The sequence below is a fragment of the Labeo rohita genome, chromosome 18, assembly GCF_022985175.1.
Source record: "Labeo rohita strain BAU-BD-2019 chromosome 18, IGBB_LRoh.1.0, whole genome shotgun sequence".
NCBI classification, from domain to species: domain Eukaryota; kingdom Metazoa; phylum Chordata; class Actinopteri; order Cypriniformes; family Cyprinidae; genus Labeo; species Labeo rohita.
The window spans coordinates 11,965,302-11,986,385 of NC_066886.1; the positions used below are offsets into that span (position 1 = coordinate 11,965,302).

General features: G+C 33.5%; 2 protein-coding genes across 3 annotated transcripts; one reads left to right on the plus strand and one right to left on the minus strand.

The window, feature by feature from the left end:
* Nucleotides 1–1,565: 1,565 nt before the first annotated feature.
* ppcdc (phosphopantothenoylcysteine decarboxylase) lies at nucleotides 1,566–12,117 on the minus strand. Of its 2 annotated transcripts, XM_051134914.1 has the most exons (6): nucleotides 11,747–12,117; nucleotides 10,350–10,445; nucleotides 10,062–10,190; nucleotides 9,808–9,976; nucleotides 9,475–9,570; nucleotides 1,566–1,754 (listed from the first exon to the last, which is right to left on the minus strand). In XM_051134914.1, the coding sequence occupies exons 1-5, from the start codon at nucleotides 11,888–11,890 to the stop codon at nucleotides 9,497–9,499; spliced, it is 612 nt and encodes a 203-aa protein (XP_050990871.1). In that variant the 5' UTR covers nucleotides 11,891–12,117; the 3' UTR covers nucleotides 1,566–1,754; nucleotides 9,475–9,496. The 2 variants fall into 2 exon arrangements, with proteins under 2 accessions (XP_050990871.1, XP_050990870.1); XM_051134913.1 differs by lacking the exon at nucleotides 1,566–1,754 and having other exon boundaries at nucleotides 9,306–9,570.
* Nucleotides 12,118–12,744: 627 nt separating this feature from the next.
* On the plus strand, nucleotides 12,745–20,910 carry hacd3 (3-hydroxyacyl-CoA dehydratase 3). Its single transcript, XM_051134911.1, has 11 exons — nucleotides 12,745–12,964; nucleotides 14,680–14,722; nucleotides 14,802–14,875; nucleotides 14,992–15,156; nucleotides 15,265–15,313; nucleotides 15,419–15,529; nucleotides 16,270–16,397; nucleotides 17,701–17,813; nucleotides 18,767–18,873; nucleotides 19,271–19,402; nucleotides 20,156–20,910. Exons 1-11 carry the CDS (start codon nucleotides 12,884–12,886, stop codon nucleotides 20,230–20,232), a joined length of 1,080 nt encoding a protein of 359 aa, XP_050990868.1. The 5' UTR covers nucleotides 12,745–12,883; the 3' UTR covers nucleotides 20,233–20,910.
* Nucleotides 20,911–21,084: the final 174 nt, after the last annotated feature.

Genomic DNA, 21,084 nt, shown 5'->3' on the forward strand with positions numbered 1-21,084 from the left:
TACATACACTTTTGGTACTAATATGTAACTTTGAGGTACTAACATGTACCCTTTTGTTGTAAATAAGGTACAAAGGTTTACCTTCTGAAAAGGTTCCGCCCCCATTGACAGCTTTTGTATGTTTTTTTGAGCGTTGCTTTATTTTTAATAATCTCTTAAAGGGACAGATCACTAAAAAATGAAACTTCTGCCATCATTTAGGCTACTCACCCTCATGTTTTGTATGAGTCTTTCATTGTAAGCATACTTGTCTCAGACTGTTTTCTGGATAATTATAGCATGAATTTCTAAGTTTATGCATTTTAAATTCATCTAGATATGCAAGGATCTAGTGGAAATAAATTGACTTTTTTTTTTTTTTTTTTTAAATGAGAAAAATGTCACAGACATGGAAGGAACATTCCCTGCCTCACTCAGTATGTTCCATTACCTCCTCCAGTATGTCCTACCAAAAGTCAAAAGCTTTGGTGTCAATATGCGTGCTAGTATCAAAGATATCTCACACAATAAATGGTTTAGAGCACACATACGTGGCCAATAACGTCTGCATCACTTCCTCTAATTATAGAAACCCTTATGAAAATTGCTCTCTGTAATCTTAGAATGATGTCTTAAGTATCTGACCCAGATAAGCAAAAGTAAATAGTGCTTGGAAGGACAAAGTTTATTTAATTCATAACCTCACACACATAAATAAGGCACATCAGTTACCCATTGACTTTAACTATGTGCTATGACACATGAACATTTACCTCAGAGCAGACACAGACAAACCCTCTTCAAATTTAAAGGGACAGTTCACTCAAAAATACCAAGCCTTGTATAATTTAAATTGCCTTTGGAACACAAAAGAAGATATTCTGAAGCATATTTAATCTGTTTTGAGTGGAGTGGAGTTAAAAAAATATTGTATGAAAAAAGAAAACTGTCCCTTTAAGAACACCACCTCTTGTTTTACACTTCAGTAAAACAGGTATATGATAAAAGGCTAATCTAGAAGATTCTTCAAAGTCTGATTTTTCCCCCCTAAGTAATCTCTCCATTTCAGATTTGACACAATATAAAGTATTCCAGCTGTCTGTTGTTTATTGAACCCTGTGATTCTTCTTGAGTTAATGGTTGGCCATAATTGGTAGGCTAGGAGGCTAGAACTAGGTCATTTATTATCAGAATCTATATTATTCAATGATAATTAGTATCTGGAAGGAATCAGATACACGCACACCAAACATTTTTTTTTTATCACTACTGTAAACAGGTCTATTGTAATTGGTATTCAAGATGGCTTTTGAACAGAATTTTGAGCCTTTTTCTCTACACATTATTGTCCATAATTGCTTTCTTTTTATATCGTTGTTGCTAGTGTTGTAAAAAGAATCTCCCCATTTAAGGAGTTCCAGATGCCAAAATTAGACTTTATTGGCTGTGACTACAAAGCCGGGGTCCTTGCAAAATACAGTTAGTGAGGCTGATTGAGACTGATACATGTATAATTACTGAGCAAATTGTTGAACCTACACTATTATGTATTTAGAATACAAAATAATGGATACAGCACATCTGTCAACTGTGTCTAATTTTTATTGTCTAGACAAGTTGATGTCCTCTGTAAGAGCCCCTGTTCCCCAAGGTATGGTTTTTCCTCAGGAGCAGAGTCTCTACAGGATTTCCTACAATACATTGTGCTTCCAGTTTCCATGGTGTTATGCATTAATGCTGATCAACAGATGGCACCAGGAGTTCTTTATAAAACCCTATAAGAGAAGACAAAAACAATGCTGTCAGTCCCCAGCTAACAAAAATAGGTACTCAAAATGTTTTGCTAACATTCCCGGTGAGTTATGAACGTTTCTGAACGTTCAAAACATCCAGTTTTTAAATGTTTTAACAGATTTTTTCTTCTTTACATATAAAGATTAACGGAACATTATGGGAATGTTAGACCCTGTTTACACTAGTGCGTTTTCATTTTAAAACAGTGCACTAGTGTAAACGCAGTCTTACGTGTTCTCTGAACATTCTGAAACAAGCAGTAACATTTAGACAAACATCTAAAACGTTTCAGAGTAACATTCCAAAAAAATTATGTAATAATGTTTTTAGAACAGTTTTAACTTTGAGAGAACCTTGTCATAATGCTAGCCAAAGTTATGAGAATATTCTCTATTAGTTGTCTCACACCCCTTGCGTTTTGTGTTCTCACTGCCTAACGTATTCAAAAAGCACTTTTTGCATAATGTGAAGCTTCATGAGTTCAATATTTTTCTTATGCAGAAGCCATAACTGTTTGCCTTTTTATCTAAACAGTCCAAACAGTTCAGGAGGGGAACAATATTCAGAGGGAGAACAAAGGTTGTGTAATAACTAGGGTAGATAAAGGAAAAAGGAAGCCAAGACATAAGTGCTTCCAGTTAATGTGATGATTGTGACAAATTAAACCAGTTCTGGGGATGGGGGTGGGGTGCGTTTTTTTCATTCTCTTTTTTTCATTCTTAAAAGTGTGCACAAAAACCCTTTGTGATCCTTTGGAAGGTGTAATGTTGGATGGCTCAATCATATTTTTATTTCAGTGAAATATAAGCTGTAAGGTAAGTTTTTGCAGTTACGATTACCATAAATGTATTGAAATATCTTGAAATCAGCAAATACCCATCTCTGGATAAGGAAGAAAACAACAGAAAATAGTGATAGTTCGGAGATAGCGAAGTTGAATTGTTGTGACATTTTGCAGTCACATCTTAAAGAAACAGTTCACCTAAAAAAGAAAATGTAATGAAAGTTGTAGATGGGTTTGTTTATGCCTGAGGCAGTAAATTTTCATTTTTGGGGGAACCATTCTTTTAAGACATGAAGTAATAGTTAACAATCCGATTCTGTATTCAAGACTGTTAGTTTCTTCATACAGTAATACATTTTAACACCAAGTTTCGCATATGTGACCCTGGACCAGTCATAAGGGTCAATTTTTTGGAATTGGGATTTATACACTATAAATAAGCTTTCCATTAATGTATGGTTTGTTAAAATAGGACATTATTTGGTCGAGATACAACTATTTGAAAATCTGAAATGTGAGGGTGCAAAAAATTCAAAATACTGAGAAAACCACCTTTAAAGTTGTCCAAATGTGGTTCTTAGCAATGCATATGACTAATCAAAAATTTTGATATTTGAAATTTTGAAGTTTTGATATCTTCATGGAACATGATCTTTACTTACCTAATTGGTCACTTTGATTGATACGATGTATTTTTGGCTATTGCTACAAATATACCCGTGCTACTTAAGACTTAAGATTTTGTGGTGAGTGAAATGAGTTAATTGAACATATTACAAATGGCAGTATATTTATAAATAACATGAACCTAGATTTATAAATCCTGATAAAAATGGATAATCCTTAGTTTATGATGCCTAGAATCTTTTATTTCCTGCTGTTGGGTTACAGCAGTACCTTTTTAGCAGCAGCAGCACATTCGTGCTAGTTTGCATGTGTTTACTTTAACTGTGTGATATGTTTAGTATGAGTGATGAAACCGTGCCAGCTCAGGCGCTACAGTCAGGAACCATGAGTTCACTCAGCTGTAGAGTTACATCAGCCATGTCTGTATTACCTTTCAGCTACCTGGGGAAGAAGCACCAAGAGCCTGTCAACATCCCCAAAGGACTACAAGCAGGAAATGTGACAAGTGTTTACTCAACCTTAGTGACACCTCTAACATCAAGCAATCTGTTGGGGTACACCTGAGCCCCATGTGTATATGCATTTTCAAATCTTAAATTAGATTTTAAGTGATGATAAAACAAAGTTTATGCACGGACAAAAACATTTAATTACATTACAATAAAACACCTTTTTGAGTACTCAAAAGAGTAAAGGGAAGAGGTGAATGTAATTGCACCAGAATTGTGCAATAATTTTGTGCTTGATGTTTCGCAATATATTCCCCATGTAGCTTCCTGTCACTCCTCCACAAAGAGCATTTCAGTGAACTGGCCTTGACTAAGATCAGTGCCGTCTACAACCCACATGTGACTGCGAATATTTTACTCTCATTTAGCATGCCAAGAGATAGGAGTCTCCTCCACATTACACTCAGCTGATTTCACTCTCTTTCACCACCTGCTTGATAAACGTTTCCCCTCCTGCCGGAGAGACTGTTTTTAAAGTCTGGCTTGGCAGCCAATGACAAGAGGACACCGCATCAGACTGGGGACTGCGTGTAAAACAGATCTGATGACAACACCTCAGCTGCTTTGCTAAACAAATAAGGATGAACAAGCGTTTTGATTAAATGTTCACATTTAATGCGCCAGTGTATGCATCATTTCCCATTATGGCTCTTTGGCTTACCCAACAGCTACTAATTCTTTTTTTATGATGTGATTCAGCATGCAAACCTCATTTTTTTATTTTTTGACTTTAAACCATCTATTAAAAATTAAAAAAAAAGAAAAAGTTAATTTGCCCCTTTTTGACATTGTTACAACATGCCCAAATTGTGGGATATATTAAAGGATTAGTTCACATCTTGTCATCCAAGATGTCCATGTCTTTCTTTCTTCAGTCGTAAAGAAATTATGCTTTTTGAGTCAAATATTTCAGGATTTCTCTCCATGTAATGGACTCTAAGCGATCCCAGGCGAGGAATAAGGGTCTTATCTAGCAAAACGATTGGTTATTTTCTATTTATTATATTATAATATATATATATTACAGTTTATATACTTTTTAACCTTAAACGCTCATCTTGTCTAGCTCTGTGTGAACTGTTTGTTTCTGGTGTGACAGTTAGGGTACGTCTAAAAACTCCCATCTCATTTTCTCCTCCAACTTCAAAATCATCCTACGTCGCTGTTTTTACCTTTGTAAAGGGTGTTTGATCTTCTTTGTATGTTTAGTTTGTAAACTCTGGGTTGGTGTTTCTGCAGCGATGTTGGACGATTTCGAAGTTGGAAAAGAAAATGAGATGGGAGTTTTTAGACGTACCCTAACTGTCAATACCAGAAAAAAAAGAGCTAGACAAGCGTTTAAGGTTTAAAAGTATATAATTTGTAATTAAAAAAAAACAAACAATAACCGATCGTTTTGTTAGATAAGACACTTATTCCTCGTCTGGAATCGTTTAGAGCCCTTTGAAGCTGCATTTAAACTACATTTTGGACGTTCAGATTTGGGGGCACCATAGAAGTCTATTATATGGAGAGAAATCCTGAAATGTTTTCCTCAAATAACATAATTTCTTTAACGACTGAAGAAAGAAAGACATGAGCATCTTGGATGACAAGGGGGTGAGTACATTATCTGTAAATTTTTGTTTTGGAAGCTAACTTATTATTTAAGATACATTGTTGCAATGGAAACATTTAAATGAAAATCCATGAAAATATTGCACTAGCTGACAAGTACCCTATTTTAATTATTCAATTTCATAAAAGGCTGAGTGTATATTTATATGTATGTACACTACCGTTCAAAAGTTTGGGGTCAGTACATTTTTATTGTTTCTTTTTTTTTTTAAGAAATTAATACTTTTATTCACCAAGGATGTATTAAGTTAATAATTAAAAGTTTATTAAAAGTTAATAATAAATAATTTACATTGTTATAAAATATTTATATTTTGAATAAACACTGTACTTTTTAAACTTGTTATTCATGAAAGAATCCTGAAAAAAAAAAAAATCACAGGTTCCAAAAAATATTTGGCAGCACAACTGTTGATATTATCCAACATTGATCATTCTAATAATAAATCCGCATATTAGAATGATTTCTGAAGGATCATGTGACACTTAAGACTGGAGTAACAGCTGATAAAAATTCAGCTTTTCATCACAGGAATAAATTCTATTTTAAAGTATGTTAATATAAAAAACATTATTTTATATTTTAAAAACATTTTGCAATATTACTGTTTTTTTCTATATTTTTAATCAAATAAATGCAGCCTTGATGAGCATAAGAGACTTCTTTAAAGACTATTACAAGTCTTACTGACCCCAAACTTTTGAACGGTAGTGTATGTTCTGGAGTGATTTTAACATCCAGCATGACACTGGTCTAGAGAAAGTTGTTTTTGAACAATATGAACAATATTTCACGGATTGTATAAATGTTCACATAAGCTGTTTATCCCTATACACACATTAGCAGGATGTTATGTATCCTTTTAAACAGCAGTGACAGATACACCCTTTGTTCTAACCCCAATGTCAGACGTGTGTTGACTAGACATTTTATAAATCTTTAGCATAGGGGGAAAGAGACACAAAAGAGAGATCAGGATGAAGGAAAACATTTAGAGAAAGTAGGTAATACAAATGAATACAAATGGATGTTTGAGTTGACAATTAAACGATCAAAAACTGACTAAAAGTAATTTCTGATTGTAATCTGGTGTGCTTCCCCTGACACTGTTTTCTAATCTTTTTTTTTTTTTTCTCTGAAAAATCCTTAAAACGTTAATACTAGGAACAGTGATTCTTTGCTATAAACATTTGTATACATAAATACCAAATTAACTGGGAGTATCATTCAAGATTTAGGAAGTGCAAAGTAGAATTTCTCCTTTAATACTTCTACTTTATTACAGAGGGGAACTTAGAAAGCCTGGGCAGATGACATCCCTCAAAATATTATGTTTTAGGAAATGTAACATTTCAGCATTTTTATAAATAAACTGTTTTGCTATATCTTTTTATATATACATTTTTAAAATCTTACTAAGACACTTTATAATCGTTCAAAGTCTTCAGATTCAATTTTCCCCTTAATTTCATTTTTTAAATCATAGTACTTAAAATCTTTTACATATTTTTTATATCTACATATTTATACCACAACTGAACAGGTGTAAAATCATACTTAAAGAAGAATCTGTAAAACTTCAACCAGAAAATGCTTCATGGTGATACTTTACAGCAGCTGAAGGGTGCCAAATAATAAAAAATAGTAATTATATCTGTGCTTGTGCTGTTGGTGTATCTTAGCCAAATGAAAATCAAAGTGGTTAACCACATATGATTAACAGATGGAACACATTTCTAACGGTAATCTGCAAACAGGATATGTACCTGAACAAAACTAGACATTTGGAGGTGTTAAGCGCATTAGTATCTCCTAGTACAACCTAACACTATTTTCATAAATATCTCTTGCGTCTGTTGCGGTTAGAGGCCTCTCACCCGACCTCTGAGGCCCTCCCTTACAAGTGTTAGGTCACAGGAAAACATGTAAGGCAATTCAAGGTCACATTCATGTCAAAATTAAGACTTCTAACACTTAAAGCAGTTCAATTATCAAAACGTAACCAACCGTAAATGTTTTTCCCTGAAAACATCTTGCTGTTATTATTACTAATTGTCTCCTTATTTGTCATAAGCAGTACATGGCTTTTGTGTTCATTAATATGATGTTATTAAGTAATAACAGACTTCTAAATCAGAAATCATAATTAGTTTCAAAATAAGGATTAGCTACAAGGGTACAAGTGATCCCAATATTGACATTCAACTATGCTGATATTTGACACTTAATAAGAAGGAACATTTTCAATACTGAAAGAATAATTGATATAAAATTACTATGTAATAAGTCTAAGTAGCCATTGAAAAGAAACAAATGACTGAAAAATAATGTTTGTTTATTTCTCAACATTGAAATATGTAATTGTAAAAGACTAAAATATTAAACATTTTACATCTCATAAACACATGAAATTGTCTGTTTTTAATGATGGTGCACACAACTATGGAAGACCTTTTCTGCCCCTGAAACGAAAGGTAATTACCACGTTTCATCTTACAATTCAGACTTTGTTTCTCACAATTTTAAGAAAAAAGTCAAAACCGTGAGATGTAAACATCTGAGTTTTGAGCAATTTTGACTTTTTTCTATGAATTCTTTTTGTTGTTGTTTCCACCATGGAATGTTTTATCTTACAATTCTGACTTTTTTCTCAGAATTGTTAATTTATATTTCACATATAATGTTTATTTCTCAACACTGAAATGTGTAATTGTAAAAGACTAAAATATTAAACTTTTTACATCTCATAAACCCTTGAAGCTGTTTTTATTGATTGTGCAGATAACTATGGAAGACATTTTCTGTCACAAAAAAGGTAACTGTGATTTTTTATCTTATCAGATTTTGTTTTTCACAATTCTGAGAAAAAGTCACAACTGTAAGATATAAACTTTTTTCTCGTAATTCTGAGCTTCTTTTTTGTTTGTTTCCACCATGGAATAAAAAAGGTAATTACTTTTTATCTTACAATTTTGAATTTTTTTCTCACAATTTTAAGTTTGTATCTCATAATTTTGACTTCTAAGAATTGTAATTGTGACTTTTTATCTCACAATTCTAACTTTTTCTCAGAATTGCTATTTTATACTTCACATATGATGTTTATTTCTCAACATTGAAATGTGTAATTATAAAAGACTAAAATATGACATTTTACATCTCATAAACACTTGAAATCGTCAGTTTTTATTGATTTTGCAGATAACTATGGAAGACCTTTTCTGCTACAAAAAAAGGTAATTGTGACTTTTTATTTTTTTACAATTCAGATTTTGTCTTACAATTCTGAGTGAAAAATCACAATTGTGAGATGTAAACTCAGAATTCTGACTTTTTTTTTTTTTGCAATTCTGAGTTTATGTCTCGCAATTCTGAATTTTTTCCTCTGAATTCTGAGCATTTTTTGTTTCCACCATGGCATAATGAAAAGGTAATAGTGACTTCTTATCTTACAATTCTGACTTTTTTCTTAGAATTATTACTTTATATTTCACATATAATATTTATTTCTGAACATCGAAATGTGTAATTGTAAAATACTAAAATATAAAACTTTTTACTTCTCATAAACACTTGAAATTGTCTGTTTTTATTGACTGTGCAGATCAAGACCTTTTCTGCCACAAAAAAAGGTAATTGCGACTTTTCATCTTACAATTCAGACTTCATTTCTCACAATTCTGTGAGAAAAGTCACAATTGTGAGATATAAACAGAATTGCAAGATGTTAACACAATTCTGAGGAAAACAATCTGAAATGTGAGATGTAAACTCAGAATTATAACTTTTTTCTCACAATTCTAAAGTTTTTCCTCTGAATTCTGAGCATTTTTTGTAATAAGTAAGGTTATGTAGTTTTTGGAATAAAAAAGGTAATTGCAACTTTTTATCTTACAATTCTGACTTTTTTCTCACAATTTTAAGTTTGTATCTCATAATTTTGACTTCAAAGAATAGTAACTTTTTATCTCACAATTCTGCTTGTTTTCTCCAGTTCTGTTTTTTTTTTTTTATAATTCTGAAAAAAGTTAGAATTGTGAGATATAAACACATATCTGAGGAAAAACTTCAAAATTCCCTTTATTATGTTTTATTCTAGAAATATTTTTTTTTTTGTTTTTATTAGAAAATGGGCTTCCATGGATAACACTGTGTCTCTTTACCACTGCTATGTTTAGTCCGAGGTCATTCAGGATGTTTCTGGATGTACTGTTTGACAGTTTCAACAATAGTTGAAACCTCTGCCATGGCACCTTTTCCTGTGAAGACATGAAGACTGGAATGTAAGATGACTCAAAACACAAGAAACATTAATTCATGAAGTCCTCCTTTGATCAAGAAGCATGCTACTCAAAACCTGCTAGATTACATCTGTTTGATCTTCAGTTAATGAATACATTAGTGATTTCACACACTGATGAGAATTGTTTATCTATTCAATTTTCCCTTATCAATGCGACTGCCTCATAAAAACCATACACCTTCTTAGAAGATACCTTCATCTCCGCAGACTAGTTTTTTGGCAATGCATGGTATCTCAACGTAGCCAAAGCTTTTAAGTGTGGCCACTTGCTGTGCAGTGATAGGGTGCTGCCACATGGCTGTGTTCATAGCAGGACAGAAGAGCAGAGGACGGCTGGTGTCCCAGGCTCGGACCACACATGTCTGTCAGCAACAAAATGAGTAAACACAGTTAGATAATAATGTATCTAAACAAATGCCACAACAGTGTAATAAATACATGACCTACCAAGAGGTTGTCACATATTCCACTGGCAATTTTACCAAGTGTGTTGGCATCCAGTGGAGCAATCACTAAAAGATCTGCCCAACGTCTAAGTTCGATATGAAGCACAGGATCAGAGCGCTTTGTCCACATCTAGCATAGAAATATAAAGAAAGCCCTTCATATCTTCTATGAAAAATACTCTTATCAGGCCAGTCTGCCTACTGATGTAGCGTCAAAGAAAGGAAACAATATTATGTTGTTCTTTGAATAATGAAAATGCATCTCTTCCTCTTCAAAGGCTGTACTCACCTCCCACTCATCCTTATCTGTGTACACACGGACAGGGACTTCATTGATATCGTAGAAATGAGTGGCATGGTCTGTGGTGACCACACGGACATCAACCTAGAGAACAGTACAGAATAAATAATGTCCTCACCCCCTAAAAAGAAAACTAAAATCGCTTTAAACACAGTTTTTAAACTTGACGCGAATTTGACCTAATTTAAAATAATTAAAAATTCACAATAACGAATGAACAGGACCAAAAACTTAAATATAAATATACATATATAACTATAAAAAATATAAAATTCTCTTCTGCTCACCAAGCCTGCATTTATTAAAATACAGCAAATGCAGTAATATTGTGAAATATTTTTACTATTTAAAATAACTGCTTTCTATGTAAATATATTTTAAAATTTAATTTATTCCTGTGATCAAAGCTACATTTTCAGCATCATTACTCCAGTCTTCAGTGTCACACGATCCTTCAGAAATCATTTCAATATGCTGATTTGCTGTTCAAGAAACATTTACTATTATTATTATCAATATGTAAAACAGCTGAGTGCATTTTTTCAGGATTCTTTGATGAACAGAAAAATCCAAAGACCAGCATTTATCTGAAATAAAAAAAGCTTTTATAAAAACATTATACAAATATAGAATATGGAAATGAATACTTTTATTTAGCAAGGATGCTTTAAATTGATCAAAAGTGATGATAAACACATTTATATTGTTACAAATGATTTCTATTTCAGATAAATTCTTTAAATTCTGAACTTTCTATTAATCAAAAAGAAACCTGAAAATATTCTACTCAGCTGTTTTCAACATATTTCTAAAGGATCATGTGACTGGAGTAATGATGCTAAAAATTCAGCTTTGAAATCACAGGAATAAAATACATTTTAAAATATATTCAAATAGAAAACAGTTATTTCAAACAGTAAAAATATTTCAAACTTTTACTGTTTTTCTGTACTTTGGATCAAATAAATGTAGGCTTGGTGAGCAGAAGAGACTTCTTTAAAAACATTAAAAATCTTACTGTTTTACTGGTAGCGTATATGATTTTTTTTTCCAGATGTTATATATTTATTCAATAATTTACTTATTTATTTCTCAATCAAATAAATAAGTAAATTCAACCAAAATAAGTAATTTAAAATGATTTAAAAACCATGTTAACTCAATTGTGATAAAGGAAAACTAACAATTTGCATCTTAAAATAAGATATTTAATCATATTATAGAATAACTTTTAAAGTTATTCTATAAGTTAAATAGCACTCTCTAGTGGATAAACAAGTGAAATGACAATGACATCGCATAACATGAAACCTCAATGACAGCAGTGGCTCTGTGAAATCATGCATAAAGTGTTTTAACTTTTTAATTTATATATACACACTTACCCCTGGTATCTCAAGTAGTTGTGTTACCAACAAAGGCGCCTTGAGTGCAGCTACACTGCCAGTCAAACCGACCAGAACATGAAAACTTGTACTATTTCTTTGCAAGTTCAGTTGTATATGATCAGATTCACAATGATGTTGCATTATATATATATATATATATATATATATAATAATAACTTAATTTTCTTGTTAACTATTCAAGACTTTGATATTTGATTATATTTGCCTATCTAACGCATTTCTCTTGTAAGGTATGATATTTATATCATTCGTTTTTGAAACGTAGTTCAGGATGAGAAATTTTATTGGGCATTAAACGATACATGAGCAGTGAGTCCTGAGTCCGTGCATGTCAATCGCCGCTCATTCTTCAGGTTTGTCTACGTTACTTCCGTAAACATTGGAGCTGCTACGAACATCGTCACAGCGCCGTCACTGGCTGGAAGTACCGAATAAAATGACACATGAAGTCGGCAAACGGATAATGTTCCTACATATATGATGATGTACGGTTTTATTTATGAAAATTAAATATATTTAAAACTTCGTTTTAAAAAAGTAACGTTAATTTCCAGTGGCGAATACTACCCATACTCGAGTGCAACTCAAGTATCGGCTATATATAATTATATATTGTATTTCATACCTATAATAAAATCGATAAATTAATAGTTTTATATTGAACATTGTATTTATTAAGTAATTTCGAATAATTTTTATATTATTGTCGTGCTTTTATTTGATTATGTCATTCGCAGTGCTTCATGGGTAGCGTAGTTCATTGGCTCATAAACACGTTACGAGCACAGGCTTGTACCGTTGTCATTTTCTGCGATTTCTGTTTTTTAAAATCAACGTTTGAATGTTGTGATTTGTCTCAAGGCAGACTGGTTTGATTCAAGGCTTAAAACTTTTTACATTTTATAAAGAATGGATGGGATACTTCCGAAACTTGAGAAAGTGGGCGGTGATTGTTGCGTTCACGCGTGCACGCAAGCGCATTCGAAGAATATTCTGGACAAATGACAGAATCCTTGGAAACGTCTTCTTCCGGCTGCTTGTTGCAAGATTTACATCGCCTGTCATTAATTGCTAAATCTGAGCACGACGCATTATTTAATGTGAATATTTGCAATGCAGGCTCTCACACCTCACGTATACTGGGCGCAGCGGCATGGGGAGATATTCCTGCGAGTGGAGATCAGTGATGCACAGGTAAAGAAAAACTTGCTTTGGGGCAGTTAGTTCATAATGGTCATTTTCTAATTCGGTTTTCTGTCGCATTTAATATATACAGAACTACAGAGGTTACAGAACTATAAAACTGAATGGTGTTAGGTTGATACTCTGTTGAATAACAACAGCCTCTGTAAGGGTGTTGACAGGGCTTGCATTAAGCCTAGATCACAGACAATAATAATGAAAGGGAGATCAGGACTTGATCCTACTGGACCCACTAACCATCTGGCCCAGTTACAATTGCAGGTCATGTTTTATTTACAATCCACTTTCTGACTCAGGAGGAGTATCTGCCCCTTCCCCCTCATTGCTTTCTTAGGGCAGGATAAAGCATGTTTGATCAGTTGTCTAATTAAGGTAATAGAGAATATCCTGAAATCTGAGAGCTCTGGAACAGATGTGGTATTGCTGTGGTGTATTATTAGGTTGCTTAAACGTCCCATTATGCAAATAAATGTTAAAAAAGCTTAGAAAGCTGTTACATTATTTTTCATAGTTTGTCTCCAATAAGTCAGAAAGGCAAAACTAAAAAATAAATCCTTTGCCATACATACACGACCAGTCAAAAGTTTCTGAACAGTATGATTTTTAATGTTTTTTAACTGAACTAGCCAAAGTAGAATTTTCTCAGTTTTCTTTGACGAACATAAAGTTCAGAAGAACAGCATTTGTCTGAAATAGAAATATTTTGTAAAATGATCACTTTTGGTCATTTTATAGTATCCTTGCTAAATAAAAGTATTAATGTCTGTAATTTCTTTATAGCATATTAGAATGATTTCTGAAGGATCGTGTGACACTGAAGACTGGAGTAATGATGCTAAAAATTTAGCTTTGATCACTGGAATAAATTACATTGTAAAATCTATTCAAATAGAAAACACAGTTATTTTAAATAGTAAAATTTCACAATATTACTGCTTTTGCTGTATTTTGGATCAAATAAATGCAGGCTTGGTGAGCAGAAGCGATTTCTTTAAACAGTCTTACTGTTCAAAAACTTTTGACTGGTAGTGTATATGTTTACTCAGTTTCTACCTAATAAAATAATTTAGAGTTTGGCATAACTAGAAATACTTGGCATTCATAAAATGTGTAAACGCCTATGGAGTTAGAAGATTTTATTAATTCATATAAGTTTTCCAGGTCTAGAAATAACACTTTCAGAACTTTTTTTAAAAGGAAAAAAAAAACAGTGGAGGGGGAAAAAAAAATATCGTGATTTTTAGTGACTTTAGCTTTTTTTGTCTTTAATTCATCTTGTGGGCCCCTTAGCACCCTGGTTGAGAACCACAGTTATAAACTGTAAGGTACATAATATGATTTTACTGAAACATCATTGAAAAAAGAACACAGAGCAAGAAAACCTTGACCACTAGGCCTGAATATGTCATGTAAAATGTACAAATATGTATGTGTATTGTAAAAATATGTGTATTTATTTAAATCTATTCATTTCAAATATTGTAACCACTTTAAAATGATTTTAAAAAGCATGAAATATCAATGGTTAAAAAGCCTGACTCAGTGAATGTTTTGTTTTACTATGCAATCCATTCATTACTGATGCTTCATTATTTTCTACTGCATGGTGCATTTGAAGGCATCGCACTGATAAAACAGGCAGTGGGAGGAGGAGCTTGAAACTACATTTCACACTTCTTTGTACCCGTTTTGTCTCTATCGCACAGAATATCAGTATTGGTGTAGAAGAGAACATCCTTCACTTCAAAGGTACATCTCACAACTAAACATCAGCTGGATGTTTTTTCTCTTCAGTTGTGTGACTTTTATTCATTCTGCTCTTTTCGAGGTCAAGGGCATGGAGCAAAAGGAGAAAATGAATACGAATTCAGTCTGGAATTCCTAAAACCGGTTAAACCTGAGGTAACAAACATTTTCATTTACAAATTACAAGAAAACATCTATGTAAAGTGTTTGGTTGAACATTTGCCTTGTCATTTGTCATTGTTGGAGGAACATGAAAATGTTTGTATCCACAGGTGAAACACAAATCCACCCAACGGCAGGTGAATATTACGGTAAGGAAGCAGGAGCACGTCTGGTGGGATCGGCTAACTAAGCAAGAGAAGAAGCCTCTGTTTTTAGCGCCTGATTTTGACCGCTGGCTGGATGAGTCAGATGCAGAAATGGAGCTCAGAGAGAAGGTGAAGAGGTTTACTAATAACCCAAAAATTACCTGAAATTATTTGTTATACTTACGGAGATTGACAGTAGTGCACTGTCTGATGTGTTAAACTGTTTTTTGTACACAGGAAGAGAAAATAAACAAAGTCAGCATCGAGTCAAGGGTTCGCAAAGACCGTGAGTATATATTTAATTTTTGCAAGTATAAAGTAAACACATTGGGACAGCTTACCAAGTAATAACCGTGTATTCATGACTATTTTTATATGATTGTTTTTGCAGCTTTTCTTGGCTTGAAAAAAGGTTTTCTCTTTATGTACAACTTGGTCCAGTTCCTCGGTTATTCATGGATATTTGTCAACATGACTGTACGTCTGTTCATTCTTGGACAAGGTTAGTCTATTTTTTTTAGCTTTATTTTGCAAGCAGCTTAAAGATACAGTTCTGCTTTTCAGCTGTTGTCATCCTGAGGAAATGCATCTCATTTGAATTTGTTGAGAAGGCCTGCAGGACTGTTATGCAAATATTTGTGTATATATATATATAGAGAGAGAGAGAGAGAGCATCTCATTGCACATGAAGTGCATCTTAACAGAGTTCAGTTCAGGGCTCATTAATCCCACTTTTAAACCAGGGTTTAAAAAACTCTTTTAGAAGCAGGGTTAGCACCGCTTTTTCACAGGGGTTAAAAAACCTGTGGTTAGCACAGCTTTTCCTGTGTTAACCCTTCTTTGTACAGTGTGAAACATGCCACGTTATGCTTAAATGCCAGTCACTTGCCTCAAATTCACATGCTTTGGGCAATTATAGAAAACTTCAAATTGCATAAACCCTCATTTTGGCATTTGAGGTGGAAAAAGTGCTCAAAGGTTGTGCAATTTTAGAGCCTTGTGCGCTGCATTCGTTCAATCAATGACACTGACACCACAAGTATGCAAATATGCAAGCATTGTGAAACATGAAGCAATGAAACCAGCATTCCATTTACCAGGAGTTGAGAAAGACCCAGTGTTATCTATTTCATGTGTGAAAAGCCACTTTAATTGGTTGGTGTGAAGTGGTATAAAATGTAAAAACAGTTTTAGAGTCTCTGAGTTTAATATGGTCCTTACTGTTTCTTCTCAACCTAACAGATTCTTTCTACGACACATTTCATACCATTGCTGACGTGATGTACTTCTGTCAGATGCTGGCAATAATGGAGGTTATTAATCCAGCTGTTGGGTTGGTTAAGACTGGAGTCATGCCTGCTTTCATTCAGGTATGTCTGGTGCACCCCATGCTTTAGTAAACAATTAAATCCACTTCATTGTATACCATTTTGAATAATACAGGGTTTCCGCAGGTCTTAAAAATTAAATCGCTTTTCCGTAAATTAAGGCCTTGGAAAGGTCTTAAATCAGAGCAGCAAGTCTTAAATTCATATGATCATGGCATTAATTTTCGTGAGGGATTCTTTCCTCATGTGAAGCGAAAGCGTGATTTCTGTGCTACATGGCTTAGGTCGCTCAATATTCATTAAACAATACGCGGTAGATGGTGGTATGTGCTGCATCATCTGTCAGTCACCCGAAGAAAGAACTTGTCTTTTAGATTTTTTATAGTAATAAAAATAATTTAGTTCAGTTAGAGAACAGACAATCCAATTAAAACTGAACGTGGCTGCTCAATGCAGTGTGCCGAACGACAGTCGGATCACAGATCAGATTTCATTTATCACCTGAAGAGAGTGAGTCAAGCTGACTGACAAGAAGAGAGAAAGACAAGACCATGGCGGAAGAGTTTCAATACGAAATGCAAAAGCGCCTGTTTTAAACATATTTTGGATTTTAAAAAGCCTGTTGACTTTTGCTATTTATCCAAGGTGATAGTGGAAGTTTCATATTTATTTGGTTCCAGTGTTTGCTGATTTTTATTTATTTAAACTGTGTATATATATATATTTTTTTATATTACATCAAGGTGTATGCCGTGCTTCCAAAGCTTCTTATTCGTTTTGCTAATAAACATTCATTTGGTTACATAGTGTTTCCTGATTTTCAGTTTTGTATACCTGTTAAACTTTGTGTAAGTTATTATTTTATATTAGGCATATTACATGGTGTATTTCTATTCGTTTTGTTAATAAAAGTTTGTTGTGTTACATTAATGCCGCTAATTTAAAAGTGAACGTAAAATGCACACGGCGCTTTTACAAACTACTTAAAACCAAAGGAAAGTGAAGAAAAGAGGGAAGACTCAAATAAACTAAAAACAAACAACTGCTTGATGCCGAATTGCCGCTAATTTGAAAGTGAAAGTAAAATGTGCTCAGTGCTTTTACCGAAGGAAAATGAGGAAAAGAGGTTAAAAACGGAAACAAACTAAAACCAACCAACTGCTAGATGCTGAATTGCTGCTAACTTGAAAGTGAAAGTAAAATTTGATCTATACTTAGAAAGCATATTGTTGTATTTTTCCTTAGATTTTTTTTTACCTTATTTTCTTTAGTTGGTCTTAAGAAGGTCTTAAATTTACCCTCGTGAAATCTGCAGAAATCCTGTAATATATTTCTCTTGTTAAAGGTGATGGGGAGGAACTTCATCCTTTTTGTCATATTTGGAACATTAGAGGATATGCAGAACAAGCCTGTGGTCTTCTTTGTCTTCTATCTGTGGAGTATGATTGAGATATTCAGGTAATTATGGGAGTTGTTTATAATAGTATGTTTACATGTGTGATCATATTGTGTGTTTATTAAGAGCAGAGTTTCTGCTAATGTAGGAGTTTGTGTTATGGGGTAGTATGCATTTCTTTATCTACAGGATATCCTCTTCTGTGTGTTCTGAGCCAGCTGCTAATAATTCAACTTCCTATATGCAGTCCTTACTTTAAGTTAATGCTTTTTCTCTTTTCTAAATATTCTGAAAATTAGAACATAAATTGGAATTACATCGACAGAATATATACCACATTAGAAAGATGTTTACCCGTTTATCTTTTTGAGCTTAGTATGTGTATGAATATGTAGGTTAAAGATATGTAGGTTTAGGTCGTTTTTTTTAGGTAGTTCTTTGCTCTTTCATCAGTGATGTGGTTTCTGTACAGCCACGGTTTATCCACACTTCTTCCGCTACCATTCTCTTCCTGTGAGCTCACACAGCTTATCACTAGGGGACACACATCCGTGTGCAAATAGTGAAACGAGCCATTACCTCAAAACTAGGACTGAAAGCGATGGAACTAGTTCATATGACAATATATAAATGAGAATACATATCTGCAATAATGTCAATCATTTAAATGTTATATTTTTGTCATTAGTTTATATATGAAATATAACAAATATTTTAAAATGTAATATATTAATATGTTTAAATATTTTTATTAAAGTAAATATCTACTTACCAGTACTAACTAACTTAAAATTTGGGGGTTGATATGATTTTTTTAAATAGATTTTATTCGGCAAGGACGAAAGTGGGGGAAAAGTGGCAGTGAAGACATTTATAATATTACAGGATTTCTAATTTAAATAAATCATTTTCTTTCTTTTTTATTCAATGAAGATTCCTGAAAAATGAATGTGATACTGAAGACTTAAACAGAATTAAACAGATCTAATTCTACATTTGTTAAAATGATCCATAGGTATCCTTTCTACATGTTGGCCTGCATTGATACGGAATGGAAATTGTTGACTTGGTTGAGATACACAATATGGATACCACTGTACCCTCTTGGAGTGATAGCTGAAGGTACGTGTTCTCAAGTCATGATCTGTAGACTAGCCCCTACCACAAGGAAAAATTATGTGAAGTTGAGACATTAAAGGGTTAGTTCATCCAAAAATGAAAATTCTGTCATTAATTACTCGTTCCAAACCTGTAAGAACTTCGTTCATCTTCGGAACACAAATTAAGATATTTTTACACAAAAAGTATTCTTGTAAGTTTATAAAATAAGCTATTGGATTTAATAAAAAATATCTCAATTTGCGTTCCAAAGATGAACAAAGGTTCTTACAGGTTTTTGAACGACATGAGGGTGAGTAAATAATGACAGAATTTTTATTTAAGGGTAAATTATCCTTTTAATGTACAATATACATGTATAACTGATAGCTTTTCTTATGCTCACTTATATTATGATCAGCTGTGGCGGTGATCCAGTCCATCCCCATCTTTGATGAAACCAAACTCCTCAGTATTTCTCTGCCTAAAGCCATTGGCGCCTCTCTCAGCTTTTCCTACATCCTGCAGCTCTACCTGGTGATCATGTTCTTGGGTAAGGTCTACAAAATACATGCAAACAAGTAAAACCAGGGTTCCCACAATGTTTGACCAATGTATTAATAGATATTTTAAAGAGGACATCAGACACCCATTTTCCACTAGTTGGTATGATTCTTTACGGCCTTCATGCAATGTCTGTAACATACTTTAGTTAAAATTCCTCAATGCTCATGTAAAACAACACCCTTTTTACCTTGTCTGAACAGCTCTGTTCACAGTGACCCATTTCGGTGCATGTCTCTTTAAATGATAATAAGCTACTGCTCACCCCACCCCTCTCTTCCTTTTTTTGTGTATTCAGTGGCGCGTTACCATCAAAAACAAAACGAATGTGCCTCTCATGTTCACTTTTATATCCAAGTACAAAATATTACAACTTATGGGATATTGTCACTAGAAAATGAAGGGTGGGCGGGGCCTGAGTAGTATGATGTCACACTAGAGAAAATCAGAAAATCAAAATGACCTCATAATTTAGACTGTTTAGGTTTTTTGGGAATTAAAAAAGGAGTGAATGGATTTTTATCATTGTAGGGTGGTTGTGTCCACATGTATAGGCAAACACCATGTAAAAGTGAATTTTGCATCCGATGTCCCCTTTAAAGAACATCACAGAGCCAGTATATATTTTAGTTACATTTTTAAATTCCCTAATATTTCCAGGTTCTCCACGTCTGTGGGAACTCTTGTAAAACAGTATATTTGCTATGCAGTTTAAATATATATGTATTTGTAACAATTTCAGGCCTCTTCATCAACTTCCGCCACCTCTTCAAGCAAAGGAGTAGACGGTTTCGCACAAAAAAGAGGAAAGCCAACTGAGAAGTCGAAGCCACATGCTTCATTCTCCATGTGTATCTCTGTTTTCTTCAATTTAATTTGCCATCTCCATTTTCTCTTTACCTTTGTCCTCTGTCACAGAGAAGTCATTACTGAGGGAAAACTCTCCAAAATCAAGTGCATTTACTTTCTACATACTGAAATACTGAAGGAATGTGACTGAGTTGTAGATGATATAGTTGATAAATTTAAGACATTAGAAAGAAGTATATCTGAATTATAACCCAGGACCATGAAGGTATTTATACATTGTATCATTCCATCTCTATGCAGTATGTTTGCGTGTTTGATGTTTTAGATTAGATGTGTGACAGGCTTACAGAATTTTATTTTCCTGCCAGTCCCTGAGATGTGTTGCAGTAGTCATTTCTGTTGACGCAGAGCACTGATAACAACAAGACAGACCACGAACCTCAGGGAAAACATCATGAAGCATTCAAGTCACATGAGCAGAGCCAATTCAGTGTCGTTGGAAATGGGATCAGGATATGAATGTGTAAACGCAACTGCTAAATATACAATTAACTTACAATGAAACAAGCAGTTGAATTTTTATTGTTCATTGTTAGAAAACATTATTTACACAAAGAGTTGCTGGTCTGAAAACAGATTCCAAAGTCTAAATGCATTTTATTAAAACAAAACGAATGTTTTTCTTTCCTCAAGTGTTCAATGTCATAATTTATGTCACAAAGGTTTCCTTTCATTTTATCTCTATCACCAAACCTTTGTGGCACTACTGGAACATTGAAAATGCCACAGTTGTGTGACTCTGCTGCAGTGACTCATTTCCTTTGGACAAACGTTTCACACTGAGCAGAGTTTTTGAATAAA